Raw genomic sequence first — 23,899 nt, 5'->3', positions numbered from 1 at the left:
GGGGATTCTCATCTGTTATCCCAGTCTTAATTATCATACATCTATATATTTTATAAGACTTATCTTATCGGAAGCCTTATTGGCGTCCCTCCTTGCAGGTGGCTCACATCCTGCCACTGGAGGATGTGAACGAGAAAAAGGGGACACTTCCGGTTTCCTGGTTTAGATATGAGTCTCCTTGCTATGTCACTTCCTGCCTGGATCACCACTTCTCTACTACATTTACCAGAATCCTCTTTGACTCCTAGTCCTGCCTAACTTGCTGTTTCATTGGCCAAACAGAACTTTATTAAACAATCAATAAAATAAACATAGACAGCACATACCCCATCACACCTTATTTTTGACAAAGGTGCTAAATCTATACAATGGAAAACAGATAGCATATTCAACAAATGGTGCTGGCACAATTGGATTCGGACATGCAGAAGATTGCAGATAGATCCATACCTGTCACCATGCACAAAACTTAAGTGCAAATGGATCAAAGATCTGACCATAAATCCAGACACACTGAATCTTCTAGAAGAGAAAGTGGGAATTATCCTTGAACCAATTGGCACAGGATACAGCTTCCTGAACATTATGCCAGTAGCACAGTCATTGAGGTCTGCAATTAATAAATGGGACCTCCTGAAACTGAGAAACTTCTGCAAGGCAAAGGACATAGTCAGACAAAACGACTACACACAGAATGGGAAAAGATCTTCACCAGTCCCACATCTGACATATGGCTGATTTCCAAGATATAAAATGAACTCTAGATGCTAGCCACCAAAATACTAAACAATGAAATTAAAAAGTGGTGTGCAGAACTAAATAGAGAATTCTCAACAGAGGTATCTGAAATGGCTGAAAGACACTTAAGAAAGTGTTCAAAATCCTTGGCCATCAAAGAAATGCAACTCAAAACAACTCTGACATATTACCTCACACCTGTCAAATGGCTAAAATCAAAAACACCAATGACAGTCTATGCTGGAGAGGATGTGGAGAAAGAAGAATAATCCTCCATTGCTGGTGGGAGTGCGAACTTGTAAGACCACTCTGGAAATCAGTATGGCAGTTGCTCAGAAAAATGCGAATCAGTTTACCTCAAGATCCAGCCATTCCTTTCTTGGGTGTATATCCAAATAGCACATGTCGTACAACAAGGACATATGTTCAACCATGTTCATAACAGCATTGTTTGTAATAGCCAGAACCTGGAAGCAACCTAGATGCCCGTCAATTGAAAAATGGATACAGAAAATGTGGTACATTTATTCAATGGAGTACTACTTAGCAGAAAAAAGCAATGGAATCTTGAAATTCGCAGGTAAATGGATGGAACTAGAAGAAACCATCCTGAGTGGTAACCCAGTCACAAAAAGACAAACATGGTATGTACTCAATCATATATGAACTTTAGACATAGAGCAAAGGATTACCAGCCTATAATCCTCTTCACCAAAGAAACTAGGAAACATGAAGGACTCTAAGGGATAAATGGACCCCAGGAATGGGAAGTGGCACTAACTCATGAGCTAATTGGGAACATGAGGGTAGGGGAGACGGAGCTGCCACAATAAGAGCAGGAGAAGAGGAGTAGAGGAGATTAAATGGAGGAGCAGAAATAATCAGTTGGGGGAAGAATAGAGGAAAGAGAGCAGGATGCAAAATACCATATTAGAGGGAGCCACTGTAGGTCTGAGAAGAGATCTGGAATCTAGGGAGATCCCCACAGACCTACAAGGATGACACTATCTGACAAACCAGGCAGTGGTGGAGAGGATAATCTAAAAGCCCTTACCCTAAAATGAGATTGATGACTACTCTTTATGCCATCCTAGAGCCGTCATCCAGTGCCTGATGGAAGCAGAGACATACATACACAGATATACACTGAGCTGAATTTAGTTAAAGAGAGGGAGCAATGAAGATCGAAGGGGACTGTACCATGTTGGAGAAACCCACAGGAACAGTTGGCCTGAACAAGGGAGAGCACATTGACCCCAGATGCTGTCTGGGAGGCCAGTACAAGACTGATCCAAACTCCTGAACATGGATGTCAATAAGAAAGCCTCTGCACCCCAGGGAGCCTCTGGTAGTGGATTAGTTTTTTTTTCCCTGGTGTAACAAGGGACTTTGAGAGCCCATTCCACATGAAGGGATACACTCTGGCCCTGGAAACATGGGGAAGGGCCCAGGCCTAGCACAGGAAGATTTGGTGGACTTTGCAGAGGCCCAGTAGAGGGCCCTACCCTGCCTGGGGAGTGGTGGGTGGATGGGGTGGGGGGTAGTTTGGGGTTGGGGGAGGAGAGATGGGGGTGAGAAGAGGGAGAGCAAGAAGGGACTTACATGTGAAACAAGCTTGTTCCCTAACATGAACTAATAAAAAATTTAAAAAATAAATAAAATAAACTTTATCTTATCTAAAAATCCTTATATTAAACATAATTTTCAATAAATTGATGCTTGCATTATCTATTTATCATATATCATTTAAATGATGCATTTTCTTTGTTTTATTTCAATGTGACATGTAACAATAAGTCTTTCTGCCAAAGCCACCCAAAACATGCTACCATAAGGGCACTTTCTGCCAGGCCACCCTAGTTCCACCCACCACCACGTTAAGGTCCCAAGTAACACACAGATTTATATTAGGTACAAATACTGTTTGGTCAATGAATAGGATTTCTCATATACTAGTGTAGTCTTAATTATTATAAATCTATATGTTTTATAAGACTTATTGGATGCCAGTGGAAATGCCCTGTCTTCCCAGGAATGTGACCAGAATGCCAATGGGACTAAGAAGTAACATGTGAATAAACATCTTCTTTATACATATTCACTTGAATAATTTTGTGATTCTGTGATCAAATCTTTTAAGTTGATTTAATATTATACTCATTAGTTTTGTGTTTTTGTTAATTTGATGGAATCACCATCTATACAAAGTCAATGATTTTTTCTCCATTTTTATTGGAATTAGAAACAAGATTGTTTTACATGTTAATCCTAGCTCTCTCCTCTCCCTTTAACCCCTGCTCCCCCCAACTAATACCTTATCCTCCCAAGGGAGGGAGAGGCCTTCCATAGGAAGTCTTCAGAGACTGTCATATCCTTTGGGATAGGGACAAGGCCCTCCTCCATGTGTCTAGTCTCAGGGAGTATCTCTTTATGTGGAATGGGCTCCCAAAGTCCATTCACATGTTAGAGATAAGGACTGATCTATTAAAAGAGGCCCCATAGATTTCTGAGGTCTCCTCACTGACACCCAAAATCATGGGGGCTGGATCAGTCCCATGCTGGTTTCCCAGCTATCAGTCTGGAGACCAAGAGCTTCCCCTTGTTTAGGTCAGCTGTCTCTGTGGGTTTCACCAGCCTGAGATTGACAACTTTGCTCATCACTCCTCTTCTGCAACTGAGTTCCATAGTTCAGTTTTCTGTTTAGCTGTGGGTGTCTGCTTCAATTTCCACCAGCTACTGGTTGAAGGCTATAGGATGGCATATAAGTTAGTCATCAATCTCATTATCAGTGGAGGGCATTTAAAATAGCCTCTCCTCTGTTGCTTAGATTGTTAGTTGGTGTCATATTTGTAGGTCTCCAGATATTTCCTTGGTGCCTGATTTCTATTTAAACCTATAATGGCTCCCTCTATTATGGTATCTCTTATCCTACTCTCCTCTATTCTTCCCCCAACTCAACCTTCCTGCTCCCTCGCTAAGAAAGACTTACATGGTCCACAGGAGAAATGGAAAGGGACAAGATCTCCTGAGCAAATTGGGAGCATGTGGGAGGGGAGAGGGAGATAGGAGAATGTGAAGGGGAGAAGAGAAGGGGTGAGGAGGACAAACTCAATGAATTTAACAAAGAGCATTGTTTCCTTAAAAAACATATTAGATTTCTTTTTGTTTTATGTGTTTGAGTGTTTTGCCAACATATAAACATATTGCATGCATGTCTGTTTCCTTCAGAGGCCGTAGAAAATTGTAGGATCTCTTAAACCTGGAGATACAGATGTTTGTGATCTGTCATTTGATTGCTAGGAAGTGAAACCAGATCCACATAGCTGCAGAAACTTCTCAGACAGTTTCTATAACCTAAGAAGGATGTGCCTTTCAAGGTACAAAATCCATAAAGAACCTCAAGTAGACTAGACCAGAAAAGAAAGTCCCTTTGGCACATAATAATCCAAACTTTAACTGTACAGAACAAGGAACAATATTAAAAGTTGGAAGAAAAAAAATCAAGCAACATATAAAGACAGACCTATTAGAATAATGCTTGTCTACTCTATTTTGACTCTAAAAGCCAGAATAGCCTGAGCAGATGTCCTACATATTTTAAGAGGCCACAGACGCTGGCCTAGACTATTATAAAAACAAAATCAAACACCCTAGATGAAGAAAAATAAGACTTAAGTTGAAACAGCCAAATTTAAAAAAATATTTATTGAAAAATCTAGTTCAACATAGGATTCTAGAAATTTCCTAGAGTGTTCACTCCAAACTAACATAGGTTAAGTGAAACCATGAAAACTCAGGGAATAAATCATCCAAGAAGAAAAGGAAACACACACATACAAACACAAACACCATCATCATCCCTCCCACTATTTCCAGCACCACGATTTCAATACTCTTAATTTTACAAATAATATCACAACACTCCTTGATCCCAGTTTTAGTTGGACACAATGATATGCATTTAATTATTTTTCTTCTACCCTTTGATACAAAGTATAGCCTCCAACCATTATTAAAGAAATATTAGTTAATATATATAATGTGTCCATTATTCTAGTCATGTTATCCACTGAAGATATACCCTGTCCTTCATTTCTTCTTGTCCTTCCAAGAATCTAATAAAATCTGGGATATTGATGAAGAGATTCCAATCATGTCGAACAGAATTGGCCCTAAAGGGGGAGAAAAATGAGAAATCAGGAAAAGGGGAGGCTTAGAGACATCATGGAGTTTCACTAATTGTATTTAATATCCTGTTTTAAAAAAAAAACTGAGAGAAAGAGAGAGACAGAGACAGAGAGAGACAGATGAATTGAGTTTACGAGATGTCAGAGAAAGTTTGGGGAAGATGGCGGGAGGGAGAAAAGGTGGTTAGATATAATCACATTTTATTGTATACATTTATAAAATTTTAAAACTAAAATAAATAAATAGTATTCTAATAATAGACATCCATAGCAAATAATGGAATTTTTAAAAAGCAGTATTTACAGATGTCTGATCAACATAAATCATTATACTTTTTCATCATTTGTTACCCTGAATATATTTTTTTGAAATTAACTTTTACTGATTCTTTGGGAAATTCACATCATGCAACCAAATCCCTCTCATTTCTTAGTCCCTCTGTATCTGCCCTTCAGCCTTGTAGCACCTCCCAAAAGAAAAATTTAAGAAATAGTACAATAAAATAAGCCAAACAAGGTTGGATGTTTGGATCTCCCAAAGAAAGGAATATAGAGATCTTCTGTTTATATTGGGGGCAGGTGAGCACAGAAACTTGAGGGATTGGCTTGCAGGATGGGTGGAAATGGAGAATTCTGAGAAAGATGGCAAGAAAGTGGGGGTTACAGTGGAAGTCTAATGCAAGGGAAACTCCTAGGAGTCTATAATGATTCCAGCTAAGACTCCAGACAGCAGTAGATGCATAGCCTGAACTAGCCATCCACAATGATCTGACTGGTGACTATCACAGTTGTCAACCAAGAGGCTTCACCCAGTGACCAATGGAGCAGATTCAGAGTCCCAAGGCAAAAACTGGACCTATCTTGGGAAGTCCTTCTGAGGAGAGGAAGGAGGGGTTCTAAGACCCAGAGAGGCCAGGGACATTGCAGGAAAACCAACAGAAATGGCGAACCTGGCATATGAGAACGAATCAATAACCAAGGAGCCTGATTGTGATCAACCGAGGCTCTCTGCCAATATATTACAGTTGTGTAGGTTGGTCTATCTGTGGGACTCCAGGAAAGGAGAGCAGGGCTGTCCCTGGTCCTTTGGCTGACACTTGGGAACATATTCCTCATGCTGGATTGTCTTGTCAAGCCTGAATACAGGGGTATGTACTTGGTTTCATGGCTGCTTGGTATGCCACGCTTTGCAGATGCTAGTTCGAGGCCAGCCCCTTTCTAAGTGAATACAGAGGAGGGATGGATCAAGAGAAGGATGGAGGGAAGGGAGGAGAGAGAAAGAGGAGTGAGGGAAAAAGAAGCTGCAGTTGGGATATAAAATAAATGAATAAATTTTAAAATAAAATAAAAATAAAAATAGAAGATTATTAAGAAAATCCAAAGAAAACCAAAATGTAAAAAATACAAAGACAAACAAACAAAAGTAAATGAAGGTCCTGTGGCAGGTGCCCGAGCCTCAGGTGAGTCTGGGCACTGCACTGCTCTCCAACCCCTCATCGATCCCTGCTCACTTCTGCCTGAACCCACCCAGGCAAGAGTAAGAGTGTACCTGCCCATACCAGAATGCCCACCCTGAGTCTGGACACACCTCACCCCTATCTACAAACTTCCCTCTGTCCTGCAGCAGGCACCGGCGCCTCAGGTGAGTCTGAGCGCTGTTCTGGCCCCCAACCACGCCCATCAAGCCCTGAAGACTTCTGCCTGAAACAGTCCCCACAAGAGTAGACCAGCCCAGACCTGAAGGCTCACCCTTAGTCTGGACACAGCTCAACCTTGTCTATACTCCGCCTTCTATCCTGCAGCAGGTCACTAGCCTCAGATGAGTCAGGGCACTGCTCTGATCCCCAAGCTCCCCCAGCAACCCATGCTTGCTTCTGCCTGAGCCCACCCAGGGAAGAGTGGACCTGTCTAGACTGAGAAGGCCCACCCTGAGTCCAGACGCACCTCACACTTGTCCACCCACCACCCTCTGCCATCTAGCTGCCACCAGAGGGTGAGCCTTCTGACTGACACCAGAGAAAGGGAGAGTGCCCCAACTGCACTCGCTTGAAGAAGAGATGGGAAGTCAGAGTAAGAACACACTCAAAAACAGAAAAACCAATATGACACCACCAGAATCTAGGGAATACACACCAGCAAGATCTGAAAAGCCCAACACAGAGGATGACGAGCAGATGGCGCTCAAAAATTATCTAAAGAAGATGATAGAGACCTTGAAAATGGACACAAGAAAATCCATTAAAGAAACAGAAGAAAAAACAAGCAAAAATTGCATGGACTGGAGGAAAAGACAAAGCAAAAATTAAAGAAATAAACAAATCTCTTAAAGAATCTAAAGAAAACAAAGAAAAAACAACCAAACAAGTAACAGAAGCACTCGAAACAGTTCAAGGCATAAAATCTGAAATAGACACAATAAAGAAAACACAGAACAAGGGGATACTGGAAATAGAAAGGCTGGATAAATGATCAAGAACTAAAGATGTGAGTATAATCAATAGAATTCAAGAGATGGAAAAGAGAATCTCAGTTGTTGAAGACTTGCTAGAGGAAATACAGTCATCGACCAAAAAAAAAAAAAAAAAAATCTCAAGACAAACAAATCCCTAACACAAAATATTCAGGAAATATGGGAAACAGTGAAAAGGCCAAACCTAAGAATAATGGGTATAGATGTAGGTGAATAAATTACAACTCATAGGTAAAGAAAACATATTCAACAAAATCATAGATGAAAATTTCCCCAACTAACAGAAGGATACACCTATGAAAGTACAAGAAGCTTACAGAACACCAAATACTCTGGACCACAAAAAGAAGTTCCCTCGACACATTATATTCAAAACACAAAACCAACAGAATAAAAAGAAAATATTAAGTTCTGCAAAGGAAAAAGGACAAGTAATATATAAAGACAGACCTCACACCCACCATCTCAATGGAAACTTTGAAAGACAAAAGGACCTAGATAGATATCCTACAAACACTAAAGGAGCATGGATGCCAACCCAGACTACTGGATCCAGCAAAATTTTCAATCAATATACATCAAGAAAACAAGACATACCATGACAAAATTAGACTTAAACAATACATACCCACAAATCCAGCACTACAGAAAGTCCCGGAAGGAAAACTCCAACCCAACAAAGATAACTACACTCACAAAAACATAAGCAATAGATAATCCAATTTTACCAAACACTGAAAGAAACAAGAGGGTGAAACACACACACGCACACACACACACACACACACACACACACACACACACACACACATAATGACACCACCACCAACAAATCCAAAACAAACAAGAACCAACAATCAATGGATATTAATGTCCCTCAATGTCAATCGTCTTTATCTGCCCATAAAAAGATACAGGCTAACAGAATGGATATGAAGACAGAATACATACTTCTGCTGTATACAAGAAGCACACCTCAAATTCAAAGACGGGCATTACCTCAGATTAAAGGGTTGGGAAGATTTTCCAATTAAATGGGACAAAGAAACAAGCTGTAGTAGCAATCCTAATATCTAACAAATTAGACTTCAAACTAAAATCAATTAAAAGACACAAAGAAGGGCATTTCATACTCATCATAGGAAAAGTCCATCAAGATGAAGTCTCAATCCTGAACATCTATGCCCTAAATACAAAGGCACCCACATTTGTGAAAGAAACATTATTAAAGTGCAAACCACACATAAAACCACACACACTTAGAGTAGGAGACTTCAACACCCCACTTTCACCACTAGACAGGACCACCAGAAAGAAACTTAACAAAGAAACAAAGGATCTGACAGAAATTATGACCCAACAGGTTTTAACAGATATATATATATATATATATATATATATATATATAATAATATATATATAGAACATTCCATCCAAACAGAAAAGAATACTCCTTCTTCTCAGCCTCACATGACAGCTTCTCTAAAATTGACCACATAGTTGGCAACAAAGCAAACCTCCCAAGATACAAAAGAATTGAAATAACCCCGTGTATATTATCAGATCACCATGCTTTAAAGCTAGAATTCAATAGCAATACAAATCACAGAAAACATACAAACTCATGGAAATTGAATAACACAAAATAGTACCATGGCTGGGTTGAGGAAGAAACAAAAAGTGAAATTAAAGACTTCCTAGAATTTAATGAGAATGTAGACACAACATACCCAAGTTCATGGGACACTCTGAAAGCAGTGCTAAGAGGAAAGTTCATAGCACTAAGTGCTCACATGAAGAAACTGGAGAAAAGACACACTAGAGAATTGATAGAACAACTGAAAGCTTTAGACAAAAAAGAAGCTATCTCACTACAGAGGAGTAGACACGAGGAAATAATCAAACTGAGGGCTGAAATCAATAAAGTAGAAACTAGGAAAACATTACAAAGAATCAATGAAACAAAGAGTTGGTTCTTTGAGAAGATCAACAAGATAGACAAACCTCTAGCCAAACTAACTAAAAGGCAGAGAGAGAGCATGCTAATTAATAAAATCAGAAACGAAAAGGGGTATATAACAATGGACACCGAGGAAATCCAGAGAATCATCAGGTCATTTGTTGAAAACCTGTACTCCACAAATTTGAAAATCTAAAGGAAACGGACAGTTTCCTGGATAGTTATCACTTACCAAATTTAAACCAAGAACAGATAAGCAGGTTAAATTGACCTATAACCCCTAATGAAATAGAAGAAGTCATCAAAAACCACCCAACCGAAAAAAAAAGGGGGGGGGGCAGGGCCAGATGGCTTCACTGCAGAATTCTACCAGAAATTCAAACAAGATCTAATACTAGTACTCCTCAAATTGTTCCACACAATAGAAGCAGAAGGTACATTGACAAACTTTATTTATGGGGCTACAATCACTTTGATACCCAAGCCAAGCCACACAAAGATACAACTGAAAAAGAGAACTACAGACCAATATCCCTCATGAACACATATGCAAAAATACTCAACAAAATATGGGTGAATCGAATCCAAGAACATATCAGAAATATCATCCATTATGATCAAGTAGGCTTCATCCCAGGGATGTTAGGATGGTACAACATATGAAAATCCATCAATGTAGTCCACCATATAAACAAATTGAAAAAGAAAAACCATATGATCATCTCACTAGATGTTGAAAATCCTTTGACAAAATCCAGCATCCCGTCATGATAAAGATCTTGGAGAGATCAGGAATAACAGGAACATATCTAAACATGATAAAAGCAATATACACCAACCAACAGCTAACATAAAACTAAATGGAGAGAAACTGAAAGTGATTCCCCTAAAATCATGATCAAGACAAGGCTTTCCACTCTCTCCATTTCTCTTCAATATTGTACTTGAAGTTCTAGCTAGAGCAATAAGACAAGAATAGGAGATCAAATGGATACTAATTGGAAAGGAAGAAGTCAATTTGCACTAATTGCATATGATACTATAGTCTATATAAGTGACCCAAAGAACTCTACCAGGGACTCCTATAGCTGATAAACACCTTCAGCAAAGTAACAGGATACAAAATTAACTCAAAAAATCCATAGTCCTAATATAAGATGATAAATCCAATGAGAAAAAAATCAGAAAAACATCACCCTTCACAATATCCACAAGCAACCTAAAATATCTTGGGGTAACAGTAGCCAAAAATGTAAACGACCTGTACAGTAAGAACTTTGAGTCTTTAAAGAAAAAATTAATTAAGATAACAGAAAATGGAAAGATCTCCCATGCTCTTGGACAGGTAGAATCAACATAATAAATATGACATTCTTGCCAAAAGTAATCTACAGATTCAATGCAATCCCCATCAAAATCCTCACATGGTTCTTCACAGACATTGAAAGAACAATACTCAACTTTATATGGAAAAACACAAAAACCAAGGATAGCCAAAACAAGTCTGTATAATAAAGGATCTTCTGGAGGCATCACCATCCCTGACATCAAGCTCTATTATAGAGCAACAGTTCTGAAAACAGCCTGGTATTGGCACAAAAATAGACAGATCGACCAATGGAAACAAATTGAAAACCCTGATATTAACCCACACATCTATGAACACCTTATTTTTGACAAAAATGCTAAATCGATACAGTGGAAGGAAGACAGCTTCTTCAACAAATGGTGCTGGCATAACTGGATTCCATACAACATGGACATATGTTCAACTATGTTCATAGCAGCACTGTTTGTAATAGCCAGAACATGGAAGCAACCTTGATGCCCGTCAATTGAAGAATGGATAGAGAGAATTTGGTACATTTATACAATGGAGTACTACTCAGCAGATAAATCAATGGACTCTTTAAATTTTCAGGCAAATGGATGGAAGTAGAAGACCATTCTGAGTGAGGTATCCCAGTCACAAAAATGCAAACATGGTATGTACTCACTCATATATGAATTTTAGACATAGAGTAAAGGATTACCAGCGTACAATCCTCTTCACCAAAGAAACTAGGAAACAAGAAGGACTCTAAGGAAAAATGCATGGACCCCAGAAATGGGAAGGGGCAGGATCTCCTGAGCTAACTGGGAGCATGAGGGTAGGGGGAGGAAGCTTCCAGAATGAGAGGAGGAGAAGAGGAGAGGAGAGGAGGAAATGGAGGAGCAGAAATATTGTGTTGGGGAAAGAATAGAGGAGAGCAGAATGAGTGATACCATATCAGAGGGAGCCATCATAGGACCAAGGAGAGATCCGGCACTAGGGAGATTTCCAGACACCTACAAGGATGACACGAATTGTCAATCTAGGCAATGGTGGAGAGGATAACCTAAATGCCCTTCCCCTATAATGAGACTGATGACTACTTTTTATGCCATCCTAGAGCCCTCAACAAGTGGCTGATGGAAGCATAGGCAGCCACCAACAGATATATACTGAAGTGAACTCTGGAACTTCGTTGCAGAGAGAGTGGAATGAATATCGAATGGGTCGGCACCAGGCAGTTGAAACCCACAGAAACAGCTGGCATGTACAAGAGGGAGCACATGGACCCCAGACTGCTGTCTGGGATGCCAGTACAGGACTGATCCAGACCCCTGAATGTGGATGTCAATTAGGAGGCTTCTCAACTATAATAGGGGGCCCCTGGTAGTGGATTAGTATTTTTCCCTGGTGTAAGAAGGGACTTTGAGAGCCCATCCCACATGAAGGGATTCACTCTTGGCCTGGACACATGGTGGAGGGCCTAGGACTACCCCAGGATGATGTGGTGGACTTTGGGGAGCCCCTGTCGAGGGCCCTACTCTGCCTGGGGAGTGGAGGGTGGATGGGGTTAGGGGAGGAGTGTGGGGAGGGGAGGGAGATGGAGAAGTGATTGACATGTGAATCAAGCTTGTTCCAATTTGAACTAATAGAAAAATTTACAAAAAAGAAATAAAGTCAGTCTAAGAGGCTTCAAAACAAGATAAAGCATATAATAATTTTAACCCACAAATATTCTCAAAAAAGTAAATGAAAAATAACTGTGCTTTTCCATCTTTTCAGCCTAGCCATGATTTCTTCATTTCTCTTAATGGCATTGTTAGCTGTGTGTATCATGCAGTGCAGTATACCCTTTTTTTCCAGACAGCCTTATTTGTGAAGGTTCATTCTCTAATATGTTTTTGTTCTATAAAGTATTCAAGGCCTATAGCTTCTGGTTACACTATCAATACTGGACCTTCCATGAAACTCTTCTCAGATACCCTGATTTTGGCCAACTCGTGGAATTCTTATGATTATGGATCTGCAGGATAAGTCTCTACACACACTCCAACAGATCATAGATTTGGTAGATGTTGGGGAGAACCAATTCCAATCACTGAATGCTGTGCCTTGGTGGTAGCTGAGTTAGCTAGTTGGAGTTCTGGGATCTCTGCTAGGTGAGGGGTGGATCCAGTTCTTCCATGTCCATAATGAGGAGTGGAACCAGCTTTCCCAAGGGGAAGAGCCAGCACTCTTGTGACACCTGTCACGAGGTCTGCTATTTGAGGGCCAGGCAACAATGGAGTTAGCTCTCTGGTAAGGCAGGAATTGGCCCTCCTTGGGTCAATGAGGTATGGGGCCAGCACAGCATGGTTTTCACACTTCAACAAATGGTTCAAAACATAATTCCTGTGGTAACATGGGTAATGAACATCCACACAGACAGTAGCTTTAGAAGGACTATGGACCCAGAAATGGCTAAAAGCAAAAACTTGGATCTTGATATCACAATGGACCCTGGTGGCAGGACAGTTACCTTGATCTATATGGCCTTGGTGGCAGGATGAAATTTGGACATCAACATGGCCACAGGTGTTACACAGAACACCAGAATCCACACTGCCTTTGGTGGTATTACCATGAATATTAAAAAATAAAACAAAAGTAATTAATGAAGTGTGGTTTGGAAGAAAATCCTTTTGAAAATTCATGAAGTCACGATATAATTTTATTCTGTAATACAATTTTAAATAAGCATATGCTCATTATCTCCACAATTTTAAATAAGCATATGTTCATTATCTCCTTAAAATCTGCTGTTTATTTTGTATTTAAAACATTAAATATAATATAAAGGCTCTTTTTGCACACAAATACACACACACACAACATTACACTTTCCATACCCAGAATACTAATTTTTGCATATAACACATTTTTCAAAATGTGAAAATGAAGTGGATACATTTTTTAATCCTTCTACGTTATGGCTTTGGAATTATATATTGTTTTGTATACAGAAAATAACACTTAGGTACAATGACATGGGAACAATTACCATGACTCAATATCTTGAACTTTGAGTGAACACAGTAAAAACTTGTAGAAAGTTTACATCTCTATATTTTTGAAACTTAAAAAAGAGCTCAGTGATGCACAAAACTGCTACAAAGTGACCAATGGGGCCTTCAGTGGGGAGATCAGCCCTGGCATGTTCAAAAACTTAGGAGCCTCATGGGCAGTGATGGGGCACAATCGGAGAGAAGGCACCTCTTTGGGGAGTCCAATGAGTTGATTGGACAGAAAGTGGCCCATGCCCTAGCCAAGGGCCTTGGAGTGATTGCCTGCATTGGGGAGAAGCTAGATGAAAGGGGAGCTGGTATCACCTAGAAGGTTGTTTTTGAGCAAACCAAGGTCATCGCAGATAATGTGAAGGACTGGAACAAAGTTGTCCTGGCCTATGAACCTGTATGGGCCATTGGTACTGGCAAGACACATCAGCAAGCCCAGGAAGCACAGAGAAGCTGTGGGGATGGCTGAAATCCAATGTCTCTGATGCAGTGGCTCAAAGCACCCGAATCATTTATGGAGGTTCTTTGTCTGGGGCAACCTGCAAAGAGCTGGCAAGCCAGCCTGATGTGGATGGCTTCCTTGTGGGTCAAGCCTGAGTTTGTAGACATCATCAATGCCAAACATTAAACACCAGTATCTCACCTACCCCCGTTAGGCCAGGACTAGTGTGCTTAGAATCTTAGGAACTGCTCCCAACAGTCACATGCTTCTGATGTCACCTGCCCCATCTTGTTTGCTAATCCACACTGTACCTTCCTATACCTTTTACACCTAGCTATAATGGTTGGGACCAGGCCAATCCCTTTACCACATACAATGAATGAAATAATGTCACCTATTTCACCAAAGTGGCTTCCTGGCTGGGGAAGCAGAAGAAGGGGACCTGACTCTGTCCCTTCATGCCTCACAAGGAGACTAAAATCACCTTCCTTTTCCTTCTCAGTGTACACTTAGGCCAACACCCTCTTGCTCTCAGAGGCCAGTGATGTTCCCATCTCCCACAGTGCCGAAGCCATGGTACTGTGTTTGTGAACCATCTTACATGTAAAGGAAATATACACCTGGCCCTAAATAAAGAAGCTCAGTGATATAACATGTCAAATGAGTGCTGTAAATTTAAGATAAAAAGCAACCATAAAGGTCGATATTATTTCACTATTTTAAAATTTGAAAACTGTATATATCTTTTGCCAGTATGTCTGTGTGCCAGATGTGTGCTGTGTCCATGGTGTTGAAAACAGGCAATCAGATCCCCTTGCCCAGGAATTACAGGCAGTTATGAGCTACCTGCATGTTCTGGGAATCAAACCTGGGTCCTCTGGAAGAACAGTCAGTGTTAGTAACCACTCACCCATTGTCCAGCCCCCTGTAAAATTTTTAGTGTCATTTTAGGCCTAAATCTTTTACTTTTCAATTTATTGTGAAGCTAGATTATGTTCTCTGTGCTTGTTTACACACACTCTCTCTGTCTCTACATATGTGTGTGTGTGTGTGTGTGTGTGTGTGTGTGTTGTGAAAATAGAAAGGAAAGAATTATATAATAGATCCTAGACACTCATAGTATTTAAATCTTGACTTGAATCACATGTTTTCAATTGTTCATTACTGCCTGAGATACTCAGGAAAATATGTGATTCAAGTAAACCAAGAGAGCCTACAAATATCAATTCTAGCAGTCAAAATCCACCAAAGCAATTATAGTATCTAAGCATTCTTAAATTAAACACTGATTTTAAGAGTTGAATTGTGAAATATGTAACATAAGACCAAGGTGTTTCATAGTATGAAAAAGGAGTAAACACCTTAAAGTCAGTAAAAGTGAACCTTCTAGCTAGGTTCCAAGTTAATTTCTCTGGGATCAATGAAATTTTAGTGTTTTCTTCAGCCATAAGCCCTTACCATAAGGTTGTGGAATACAGCAGCCTGTGATGTCTAGGCAAGACTATGGGACTCTTTTGGCCAACAACTCAGCAATATGTTATGTATCCCTGGTACTGAAAATTTTCTTTGATTGCATAATTGTATACTTGGAGCACTCTCATCCTTAATGTCTAGTGACTCTATTTGGATTACTTTCATATATTCTTCTAATATAGGAAACTTCTAGAGTAATACATTTCCACGTTTTTTTTTCCAATGATCTTTAGTGTCTCTTCCTTTCCCTGCACTCTCTTCCCTGTCCCTATTTAATCCTAATATTCTAGTTCCTTCTTTATCCCTCAATAAAACCATATTCTATTTCCTCTTCCATGGAAGATCCTCTCCTTCTCCCTGGTACCTTATTAAGTTCTAACTATTATGGTTATTCAGATTTTAGTACACATACCAAAGACATAGAAGATAATATGCACATATTAACAAAAAGCAATATTCTATTTTGGGGTCTTTGTTACTTCATTCAGGATGAATTTATCTACCTCTATCCATTTACCTGTGAATTTCATAATTTCGTTTTACCTAACAGATGAACAATATTCTATTGTGTGAATTGACACATTTTCGTTATCCATACATCATTTGACATTCATCTGGATAGCTCTCTGTTTCTGGGTATTATGCATTGAAATGAGCCCACCTCAGCCTCTCCTACATTCCTCACCTACCCCCGTCCCATGGCCAAAGGAAAAGTCTGTGAAAGCAGCTTGTAGGTCAACCGCACCCCAGTACCTGTCCCAACTTCTGTGTTCCTCCAAATAAGCCCACCTAAGACATTCCTCCATTCCACACCTACCCCCCCCATGGCAAATGGAAAAGCTTAGGAATGCAGCCTGTGGTTCACAGGCACCCCAGTAGCAGTCCCAAAACCCTTTGTTCCTCCAACTAAGGCCTCCTCAGACAGTCCTGCATTCCACCCCTACCCCAACCCCATGCCAAAGGAAAAACTTGGGAAAGCTGCCTGTGGGTTACCCGGACCCCAGTATCTGTCCCACCAACTGTGTACCTCCAACTACGGCCGCCTCAGAAACTCCTCCATACCACAACTATCCCCACCCCATGGACAAAGAAAAAGCTTGGGGAAGCTGCCTGTGGTTCACAGAACGCCAGTACTAGTTTCACCCCCTAGTTTCCTCCGACTAGGCCCACCTCAGACACTCCAACATTGACACCTACCCCCACCCCACGGCCAAAGGAAAAGCTTAGGAGAATAGCCTGTGAGTCACCCGCACCCCAGTAGCAGTCCCACCCCCTGTCTCCCTCCAACTACTCCCACCTCACACATTCCTCTGTTCTGCACCTACCCCCACACCATGGCCAAAGGAAAAACTTGGGAAGGCAGCCTGTGGGTCACCAGCACCCCAGTACCAGGCCAACCCCCTGTGTTCCTCCAACTAGGGCCACCACAAACTCTCCTCCATTCCACACCTACACCCACCCAAATCCATGGGAAAAGCTTGGGAAAGCAGGCCGTGGGTCATTGGCATCCCAGTACCTGTCCCACCCCCCTGTTCCTCGAAATGGGCCCACCTCAACCACTCCTATATTCCACACCTACCGCCATCCCATAGCCAAAGGAAGAGTGAAAGCAGCCTGTGGTTCACTTGCACCCCAGTACAAGTCCCACCCCCTGTGTTCCTCCAACTAATCCCAACTCAGACACTCCGCCATTCCACATCTAACCCCACCCCATGGTCAAAGGAAAAGCTTGGGAAAGCAGCCTGTGGGTCACCCGCACCCCAGTACCTGTCCCAGCCCCTGTGTTCCTCCAAATGGGCCCACCTAAGCCACTCCTCCATTTCACACCTACACCCACCCCATGGCCAAAGGAAAAGCTTGGGAAAGCAGCCTGTGGGTCACCCGCACCCTAGTACCAGTCCCACTCCCTGTGTTCCTTCAACTAAGCCCACCTCCGACAGTCCTCCATTCCACACTTACCCCCAACCCATGGTAAATGAAAAGCTTGGGAAAGCAGCCTGTGGGTCACCCGCACCCCAGTAGCAGTCCCACTCCCTGTGTTCCTCCAACTAGGGTGAGCCCCGAAGGACCTCCATTCCAAAACCTCCCCCACCCAATGACTAAAGGAACAGCTTGGAAAAGCAGCCTGTGGGTAACCTGGACCCAGCACCAGTCCCAACCACTGTGTTCTTCCAACCTGGGCCACCTCAGACACTCCTCCATTCCACACCTACCCCATACCCCATGGACAAAACAAAAGCTTGGGAATGCGGCCTGTGGGTCACCCGCACCCCAGTACCCGTCCCACCCCATGTGTTCCTCCAAAAAGGCCCACATCAGACACACTCCTCCATTCCACACCTACCCACACCCCACGACCAAAGGAATACCTTGAGAAAGCAAGATGTGGGTCACACGCACCCCAGTACCAGTCCCACCCACTATGCTCCTCCCACTAGGCTGAGCTCAGCCTCTGCCCCCACCGAACCCCAAACCCACCTGCATCCCATTCCCCAATGAAAAGCCAGGGAAACAAACCTGTTGGTTTTTTGAACTCAAGGTTTATTAACAACACAACTGGGAGAGAAGGAAGGGACGAGGTTGGCCTGCTAAGCAGGGCGGCCTGTGGGAAGGTTTGGGGGTGATGGGACTTATGCGCAATGCATAGATAGATGGGGTGAATGGGCCACTCAGCAACCCAGAGCCAGCAGAGGCAGCATCAGGTAGTACCTAGATTTGACGTCGACGACGACGAGGTCCAGCTGGGGCCGTCTGAGAGATGGTGGTGAACTGGAACATTTCGCTCAGAAGGGCGTTGTTGTAGATGGTCAAGTCTAGGATTTCAGGGGTGATGAGCCTCTGGGCGCCTAGGCGTTGGGCCTCGTTGCTTGCCAGCTCCAGCAGCCTGCGTGTCAGGAACTCCAGGATGGCGGTCACCAAGATGGGCACTGTTTCGCTCAGCCTCCGGGCATGGCCGCTCTCACGAAGATGGTGCTCCACCAGGCTCACAGAGAAGGTTAGCTCAGCTCTGTCGGTGCGGGAGCGGCGAGACGACGACCCTCGACGGCTGCTCTGCCTGGTCCTGGGCATACTGGCCTCAGAGTGCAACCTCACAGGTTGCCTAGGCTCCACCTGGCTGCTCTCTGCTGGCTTGCTGGGTTCTGGGCTCCTCAAGCTGATCCCAACTGTCTACTCTGTGTCTCCAAGCGTGTCCTCGCGACCCCTCAAGGTCGCAGCCCAGTCTTCCGCACTCCTGCTCCCGTCACTGATGACGTGTGATGTGTGATGGCTACCAACCAGCCCTCGCTAGGAGCGTTGTGGTCACCTTCACACCCTGGCTTCTAGAAGGGGCCTTCTAGGAAAGACAAAAGTTTTGAGGAGGTGCAACTTAGTGGTGCCATCAACAACCAAGACTTTCACAACCCTCGGCTTCTGAGGTAGTTTCGCCTCACCTACCCATTGAGCACGAGCTCCTTGTCCTTCCGCCCCCAGCACCCCAGGCACCACTGTACACCTGAGAGTTTTTCCCTTCTCAGTTCTGGAGACTCAAACTCAGAGTCCCAGGCATCCCGAGCAAATCCAGAGCTACAGCTTTCCCTGTCCCTGGGGCCCCTTAGCCATTACTCTGCTTTTTGCCACATCAGCTGAGGTCTGAGTTGAACATCTCCTGTAGGTGGACTCATTCGGCTAACTGTGGCCTCTTGAGTGTACCCGTGTCTGTCTGTGTCACTTAGCACCCTGGATTCATGATGCCTCGCGCACGGTACACAGGTTCCTTGTGTCTCACCTCACCTATACAGCGGCTTGAACCAGTGCTCCTCCAATCCTTTCTCTAAGTGCTGCAGCCCCGATGGCAAACTATTCTGGCACCCGGCAGCCACAGAATACTAACTGTTACAGCTTGGATGGCAGAGTATTCTAGCACCCTGGAGCCACAGAATACTAAGTGTTATGCCTCGGATGGGAAAGTATTCTGGCACCCGGGAGCCACAGAGTACCACAGGTCACAGTAAGCTTGGCAGCTAGCCCTGCTCCAGGGAAAGGTTTCCCCAGTGTAACAGCTCTGCTCCAGCAGCAGAAGGCAGGCAGGCTCCAGGGTAACAGCTCTGCTCTGGCAGGCAGCAAAGGGCTTCAGCAACAAAGTTGCTACAGTTCAGTTTCAGTCCCCCACAGTGTAACAACTCTGCTTCACTAGGGGAAGGTTTCCCCAGTGAAAGTGTCACAGCCTTGCTCCATCTTTGCTCTGGCCGAAGGAAGCTCATCACCCAAACATCATTCAAGAGATTTATTGGGAGAGAAGAATCCAGGGGAATGGTTGCCTCTGCCTGGATGGAAGAAGACAGCTGCAAACTGGACAGGCACAGGGTTTATATGGGCATTCTCAGGGGCGGAGCTTTTTCCAGGGAGGAGATTTCCATGGTGAGGACTGGTCAGATTTCAGTCCTGGAGCTCAGATTGATGAGATCTCTTGCTCAGGGATTGGCTGGTTTTCTGCTCAGGGTCAGGGGCAGATTTGTCTCTGGTTTCACGGCCAAAGTGTGTTTCTTTCGCTGTTTCTTTTTAGCCTTTTGGCTCTAATTTCAGGGCCAGGGTGTATTTCTTTCACTGGCTTTGATTCCAGGGACAAAGTGTCTTCCTTTGACACTGGTTTCGGAGTCAGGGGGCATTTCTTTGGTTCTGCTTGCAGGGCCAAAGTGTTTTTTTGGCTGGCCCTTTCCCCCTACACTTCCCTATATGCACAGGTCAGTTTACTTATTCCCTCACCTCCTAACTGGCACTTGGGGGGCCTCCACCTTTAGAAAACAACAGAAAAGAGAAAGAATAGACAGAGACATTATAGGTTTAAAGAGAAATCAGGCACTAGGGAAATGTCTACAGAGCTACTAACAATCTAAGCAACAGTGGGGAGGCTACCTTAAATGCCCTCTCCTGATAATGAGATTGATGACTAATTCATATGAAATTGTATAACCTTCATCCAGCAGCAGATAGAAGTAGAAGCAGACACCCACAGCTAAATCTTGAACGGAAATGAAATCCAGTTGCAGAGAAGGAAGACAGATGAGCAAAGAGCTGAGACCCACAGAAGAAGCTGACCTGAACAAGGGAGGGCTCTTGGTCCCCAGACTGATAGCTGGGAAATCAGCACTGGACTGATCCAGACCCCCTGAATGTGGATATCAGTGAGGAGACCTTGGAAATCTATGGGGCCCCTTGTAGTAAATCAGTATTTATCGCTAGCATAGGAATGAACTCTGGGAGCCCATCCCACAGGGAAGGATACTCCCTGAGCCTAGACACAAGGAGGCTGGCCTAGGCCCTATCCCAAAAGATATGGCCGACTCTGAAGACCCCTTATGGAAGACGTCACCCTCCCTGGGGAGCAGAAAGGGTATGGAATAGGTAGGGTATTAGTTGGGGGGCAAGGGAGGATGGGAGGGAGAGGGACCTGGGATTAACATGTAAAATAATATTTTTTCTAATTAAAACAAATAAATTGAAATATGAAAAAAGAAAGCAACAGGAAGATTTCACAGTCTTCTTAGGTGAAAACAGAGCTTGATATCTACCAAGTTGTCAGAAGAATATCTCCCCCTAAGAAAGTATTTCATTAGGAAAAAAAGTGGGATTGGGGTTGTCCAGGAGAGGACAAGCATAAGAAAGCATGGACACCTGGTCAGGTCCTTCAGAGAGACCTGTGAATCTCAAGGGTGAGAAGAAATGAAGAATGTAGCAAAGGAAACTTTCACAAGGCTGGAGAAATGGGGTGGGTATCTGGATATTTAAACAAAGGGGCAGCTTCTGGCCCATTTGGGAGAGAGAGAAGGCATACACTTTATTTAGAAGTCAACATTGCAGACGTCAAGAGATGGATTAGAGAAGAGTGGCCTCTGATAAAGGTCTAGTAGCACTGGCAAGGAATGATGAGTGTCTGGTGTAGGGTAGCAACAGTGGATATGTAAGACAGCATGAGGTAGTACTACAGAAGGAAGAGTCACAGGGCCCATTGGTGATAACTGGATGAGGAGGACGAGGAATGCAATCCTCTACATAATAGCAATGACCTTGCATGCTTTCCACCCATATAGAGAACAGAAGATGTGTATACACGATCGCCCACTATCACGTGTGACACCATCCATGAGCATGGGCATGTGTGTGCATGGGAGTGAGGGTATACAACCCCCCCCATGCACACTCATAATAAAAGTAGAAGTGGCATGATGTGAGAGAAGGGAACAGTGATACCTGTTGTTAATTTGGCAGAAGTTAGAATTATCTGATAGTTGGATCTCTGGGCATCTCCCTATGTGTGGGCAGTTTTCTAGATTATGGTAGCTGAGGTGAGCATACTGTGGGTGACCCCATTCCCTAGGCAGGTGAGTCTGGACTGTATTGTTGTGCCCAGATCATAGAACCCCAAAAGAACCCGCCAACAAGGAGACGACTCACCGAATGCAAGGACAAAGGTTTCTTTATTGACTCGAGGATATGAGTTGCAGCAAGGACCCTATTCATTTGTTTCGAAACAAATGGAGTGCCCACTTTCGACTGAGGGCTGTTTTTATAAGGGAAAATTGTAGGCTGGAAGCCCCAAGATTACAAAACTTCCGTGGTTTGTCGTGACCAGGCATGTCTCAACTCCAAGCCATGACAGCCGTGAGGTTCTGCCTGAGTGTGGGTGTGTGGACCTGGAAACTCCTAGCAACCCAGCAGCGATAAAGACCAAACACAGGCATCTTGTCATCTTTAGAGAGCTCTCAGTTCCATGTTGTAAAACTAGAGTCTTTTCTTTATTTACCATCTTTTAGGCTGTTTCTTAAACATGCTTCCATTACCACGAAGAAACCGTTTCTGTCCTTGTTCTCCTCTCTGCTAGCTGGCACCTCACCTTCTGTCCTCACTTGTTACTTACACACCTAGCACCTCTGCCCAGGTGCAAGCCTATCCAGATGCTTAGGCCCATAGACATGCAAACTAGGAGACATTCCCCACCGAGGTTATGTCATTCAATAGCAAATCAGTTAGCATCCTATATTCAATGCAGACCAGAGTTCCTGGTTCCTGGAACCCCTGGAAATCGCTCCCAACTTTGGTTACACAGGAAGGGACAATGATTGTAAGCTTCAGGCAAGGCTCAAATAAGCAGGATGCTGCAGAGGAAATGAGTTTGTTAATTATGTCCTGGGCTGGGGATTATCTGATCCTCTTTGGACTAGAGGAATGTCAACACAGCTCAAGGGTGTGATATTTGGTCTAAGCACTTGAGTCATGTGGACCTTTGTTTAAACTTATCTGTTGGGCTGCCTTTTGGGAACTCAGAGAAGCCTAAGAGTTTTTGTATTTGGGCTTTGGAGTCCAAGTTTTAGACTTTTATTAATTTTTCCCTTTCAGGATAAGAGTGGAGAATGCTAACCCAGCACTACCATAAGGTGGAGGATGACTTTAAAACAAACAGAAAACATCATCATCAACAATAAAAAAGTGATGCTTTTCATTCAAGCAAGTTAATTCTCTGAAACTTATGAGCAAATACTTTAGGGATAACTTTCCCTTAATTTGTATCTATTAGAGAATCTTAGGAGAAATTCCACAAGGTGAAAGAATTACCTGAGAGATTCTCATAGCAGGCGTGGGTATCTCTCTCACATTTCCAAATTTAACTCCAATAGGGAGAAAGAGAGGAGAGAGAGAGAGAGAGAGAGAGAGAGAGAGAGAGAGAGTAAGTGAACAAATATTTCAAACAGCATCCAGGGAAAAGGTAAACCTAGAGGAAGTTGATACTCAGAACAGTGCTTCTGAGCCTCCTGTTGCTATCCTCAGGCATGTTGTGAGATCCAGGCCCCCATGATGGGAAAGCAGCAGGGTTATGGGACACTGGGAGGTTGAAGAAGTTGAGAGGAGACATAGGAAAATAAGACACACTTTAGTCACTTAAAGACAAAGGCTACTAAGCAGGCAGTCAGTGGCAGGCATCCATGCATGCCTGCACAAGGCCAACACACATGGGAACCACATGGGTGGTTGGTCCATGGAACACTTGGTGGTATGAATGGAGGCCTGCCAACAAACACACAGGCAGGCTGGCAAAGGCAAAGGCTCAGGCCTCTTGTCTTAAGGCCACCTTTATATAGGATCCATATTGGGAAAAATGATATGTTGAATAAATCAGGAGATCTTGGAAGAAGCCAAAAAGCATGCCGACAGCTGGGTGGTGGTGGTGCATGCTTTTTAATCCCAGCACTTGGGAACCAGAGACCGGTAGATCTCTCAGTTCGAGGCCT

The 23,899-nt window shown here is 43.1% G+C and overlaps 1 protein-coding gene and 1 pseudogene across 1 annotated transcript; one reads left to right on the top strand and one right to left on the bottom strand.

Annotated features, from left to right (window-relative positions):
* Nucleotides 1-13,845: 13,845 nt before the first annotated feature.
* On the top strand, nucleotides 13,846-14,348 carry LOC100764617 (annotated as a pseudogene).
* Nucleotides 14,349-18,344: 3,996 nt separating this feature from the next.
* Nucleotides 18,345-18,704, bottom strand: LOC100764913 (histone H2A-Bbd type 2/3). Its single transcript, XM_027432941.1, has one exon. The coding sequence runs from the start codon at nucleotides 18,702-18,704 to the stop codon at nucleotides 18,345-18,347; it is 360 nt and encodes a 119-aa protein (XP_027288742.1).
* Nucleotides 18,705-23,899: the final 5,195 nt, after the last annotated feature.

This window comes from Cricetulus griseus, chromosome X (assembly GCF_003668045.3).
Source record: "Cricetulus griseus strain 17A/GY chromosome X, alternate assembly CriGri-PICRH-1.0, whole genome shotgun sequence".
NCBI lineage: Eukaryota > Metazoa > Chordata > Mammalia > Rodentia > Cricetidae > Cricetulus > Cricetulus griseus.
This window is presented reverse-complemented; position numbering and strand designations above follow the sequence as displayed.